Source organism: Mustela lutreola, chromosome 4 (genome assembly GCF_030435805.1).
Source record: "Mustela lutreola isolate mMusLut2 chromosome 4, mMusLut2.pri, whole genome shotgun sequence".
NCBI lineage: Eukaryota > Metazoa > Chordata > Mammalia > Carnivora > Mustelidae > Mustela > Mustela lutreola.
In genome coordinates this window covers 192468235-192471291 of record NC_081293.1, presented here as the reverse complement: position 1 = coordinate 192471291, position 3057 = coordinate 192468235, and the positions used below count along the sequence as shown (strand labels likewise).

At 48.7% G+C, this 3057-nt stretch overlaps 1 protein-coding gene across 1 annotated transcript; it reads right to left on the bottom strand.

Annotated features, from left to right (window-relative positions):
- Window positions 1-1497: 1497 nt before the first annotated feature.
- On the bottom strand, window positions 1498-2594 carry LOC131830236 (endogenous retrovirus group K member 5 Gag polyprotein-like). Its single transcript, XM_059172564.1, has 2 exons — window positions 1851-2594; window positions 1498-1528 (listed from the first exon to the last, which is right to left on the bottom strand). Exons 1-2 carry the CDS (start codon window positions 2435-2437, stop codon window positions 1498-1500), a joined length of 618 nt encoding a protein of 205 aa, XP_059028547.1. The 5' UTR covers window positions 2438-2594.
- Window positions 2595-3057: the final 463 nt, after the last annotated feature.

The following is a 3057-nucleotide window of genomic DNA, read 5'->3' as shown; positions in this document are numbered from 1 at the left end:
ATACAAGAAAATTAGGAGAGGATCACCAAAGTGGAGGCATGTGCCATCTAAAAGGAAAGAAAGGAAAACAAATTGTTACAAACAGTGAAGCGCGCGGCCGCGTCAGCCATTCGGTTTTCCTCAGCCATAGGCCCCGGAAGGTCTGAATGCGCTCTGAGATGTCCGATATAAAAAGGGGCACCACGGGAGAGTATAATGTCTTGTAATTCAGCCAGTAAGGAGGAAATTTCTGATTGGCTGGCTGAGATAATAGCAGTTTCAATAGATCTAGTAGCTGTAACTGCATATTTACTGTCTGAAATAACGTTGATAGGCTGGTTTTGAAATCTTTGTAGAACACACATAATTACCAACAATTCGGTTCTTTGGGCTGAGGTCGATGGCACAACAACCGGAATTACTTTTCCTTTCACCACGTAGGCACCAGTTCCAAATTTACCACCATCTGTAAACACTGTGAGAGCCCCGACCAGTGGCTCCAATCGGCAGGATTTAGGCCAAATGAGAGGTGTATTTTTGTAGAATTCAATTAGGGGGTGTGAGGGGTAATGATTATCAAATGTAACAGGGTAGGCGACCGTCAAAATGGCCCAATCATCATTTACATGTGTCAGAATGTTCACTTGGGTTTTGTCATAAGGGATTATACATGCATCGGGCAGTCTCCCGAGGACTTGTATGCTAGCTTTGAGTGTTTTGTTTGCCACCATAGCTACAGCCGTAGCATACGGGGTGATGACGCGGCTGAGATTATGGGGCAGGTAGATCCATAGCAGGGGTCCTCCTTGCCATAAGGCTCCTGTGGGTGACCCAGGGGATGGGATAACTATGGCATTTACAGGTTTTTCTGGATCACATCTATCTGCTGCTGTCAGGGCTAATCTGTTTTCGACCAATTGTAATGCTTTGATGGCAGCCGGGGTAAGTGCTCTTGGGGAATCCAGCCTAGGATCTCCAGGCAGAATTTCAAATAAGGGTTTCAATTCTGATGTAGTAATTTTTATATATGGTCGGATCCAGTTAATATCCCCCAGAAGTTTTTGAAAATCATTCAATGTGTGCAGACAATCCCTGCGGATTTGTACCAATTGAGGTCTTACTATCGTGCCAGAGAGTTGCATACCAAGGTATTTTTGTAGGTTTCCTGCCTGAATCTTTTCAGGGGACACAGTTAACCCCCATTCTGCCAATTGTCTTTGTAGGAAGACTAGAGCCGGGGGTAGGGACCCCTCATCTGGCCCGCAGATTAAGGTGTCATCCATGTAATGATAACAAACTAGGCTTGGGAATGCTTTCCTAAAGGGCTCCAATGCTCGACTCACATACAACTGACATAAGGTGGGGCTATTAGTCATTCCACTTGGGCCCCGAGGTATAGCCCCGTGCCCGTTAGCATGTCCAAATTCCATTGTGGGTTGCCTGCGGCTGCATTTCTCCGTGCTGTATCCTGACAATTGTCCTGATTTTGGATTTTCCATTCCAGATATTGCCCTCCACTTAAAACCGCTCTGGCCAGGTTGGCCCAATCCTCAGGAGTGAGGAAGAGCGCTCCCAGTGACTCCACAAGGGAGACAGTAAAGGCTGCCTGGGGTCCATAGGCGCTAACTGCCTCTTTAAGTTGCTTTACCAACTTAAAATCTAACGGCTGATGATACCTCTGCTGGTTCTGATCTTCCAATACGGGAAAAAAGCCTTTTCCTGGGCCAAGAACCTCTCTCCAATTTTGTGCCGTGCAGTCTGAACAATGGCACGTTTTGGCGCAGCTTGGCCTGTAAGGCGGGGGCCACTCATAGGGTGGCGCCGTAGGGCTAGAATGCGGAAGCGGCATAGCTTCCGCTTTTAATTTTGACTGCGCCACAGCTGCAGCTTCCGCTTCTGCTTTCAGCTGCGCCATTACTTCTCCTTGCATTCTTAATTCCTCTAATGCCTTCTGCAACTCCACCTCCTTACTCTCGAATTGCTGTCTTATGGCTTCCAAATCCTGTAATGCCTGGAGACTGGGAGATTTCTCCTTCTTATCTGCCTCTCTCTCCCCTATTTCCTGCAACTCGCTATCCGAGAGTCCTTCCGAACTTTCACTTTCAGAGTCGGAGTCTTGGGAAGACCCTTTATGAGACTCCTCCTTTACCTGCTCCAGAACCTCCCCTCCCTGTTGCACTGCTTGCTTCAAGGGCTCTCGAGTAGATTGTAAACACACTCTCACCAAGGACCACACGGCAAGGGTTCCCGAGGTTACAAATGGGCATCGTTTCAAGTCCTCCCCCAGGTGCTCCCACTGTGGCACATTCAGGAGCCCCTCCTCTATAAACCAGGGGGCAACTTCTCCTACTTCTCTCAAGAAAGAGCGGGCTGTTTTCGTCTTTAAGGGGGTGCCATTTGCCTTGAGGATATCCTTTAGAGGGCCCTCCATCCTGCACCTAGCAATCTCATTTCCCATCCTGGGAAAACTTTCTCTCTATCGTCCCTGAAGAGCCTTATAAGCAACCTTACCTCCGATCGTCTTCAGGGAACCTCCCTGTCAATAGACAGTTATTGGTGCACTCCTTACCTTATCGTTGCTCTACCTCGATCACCTCTTTGCGACGCGGGCGAAGTCCCGGGTTTCGGCACCACTTGTCGCTCTCACCGGCAAGAACGACCCGCAAACGTGATGGGTGGCAAGCTTCTTTATTAGTTCTCTCCTGTCCCGACAGTCTCTCCGCTTTATATCCTTTACCTCGGCCAATCACCGATCTAGTCCACGCCCCTCTCCCTGATCACGCTGCGAGCAACAAATAAATGTAATAAATGTAATAACTATCATAATAGCAGATCTGGAGGAAGGACTGACTCTACCTGAGGGAGTCAAGACTTCACCACCGAGGGAGCATCCAGCTGAGGCGAAGGAAGCTCATGTGGGGCAGGAGAGAAGAACGGGTCGATGGAGTGTGTCTTGTCATGTGTTGGCTTCTATTCCTCTGTCCACTCCTCAAATGCTGGTGTCCTTCGGAGTTCTCTAGAGGGTCCTCATCACTTCCGCTTCTGAATACCCTGTTAGAGTGCTTTTGTCCCACTCAT

Coding starts and splice junctions, on each gene's coding strand:
- LOC131830236 (XM_059172564.1), bottom strand. CDS start 2,437: ATGGGAAATGAGATTGCTAGGTGCAGGATGGAGGGCCCTCTAAAGGAT. Junction 1,529..1,850: donor GAAGCTGCAGCTGTGGCGCA/GTCAAAATTAAA, acceptor CTCACTCCTGAG/GATTGGGCCAACCTGGCCAG.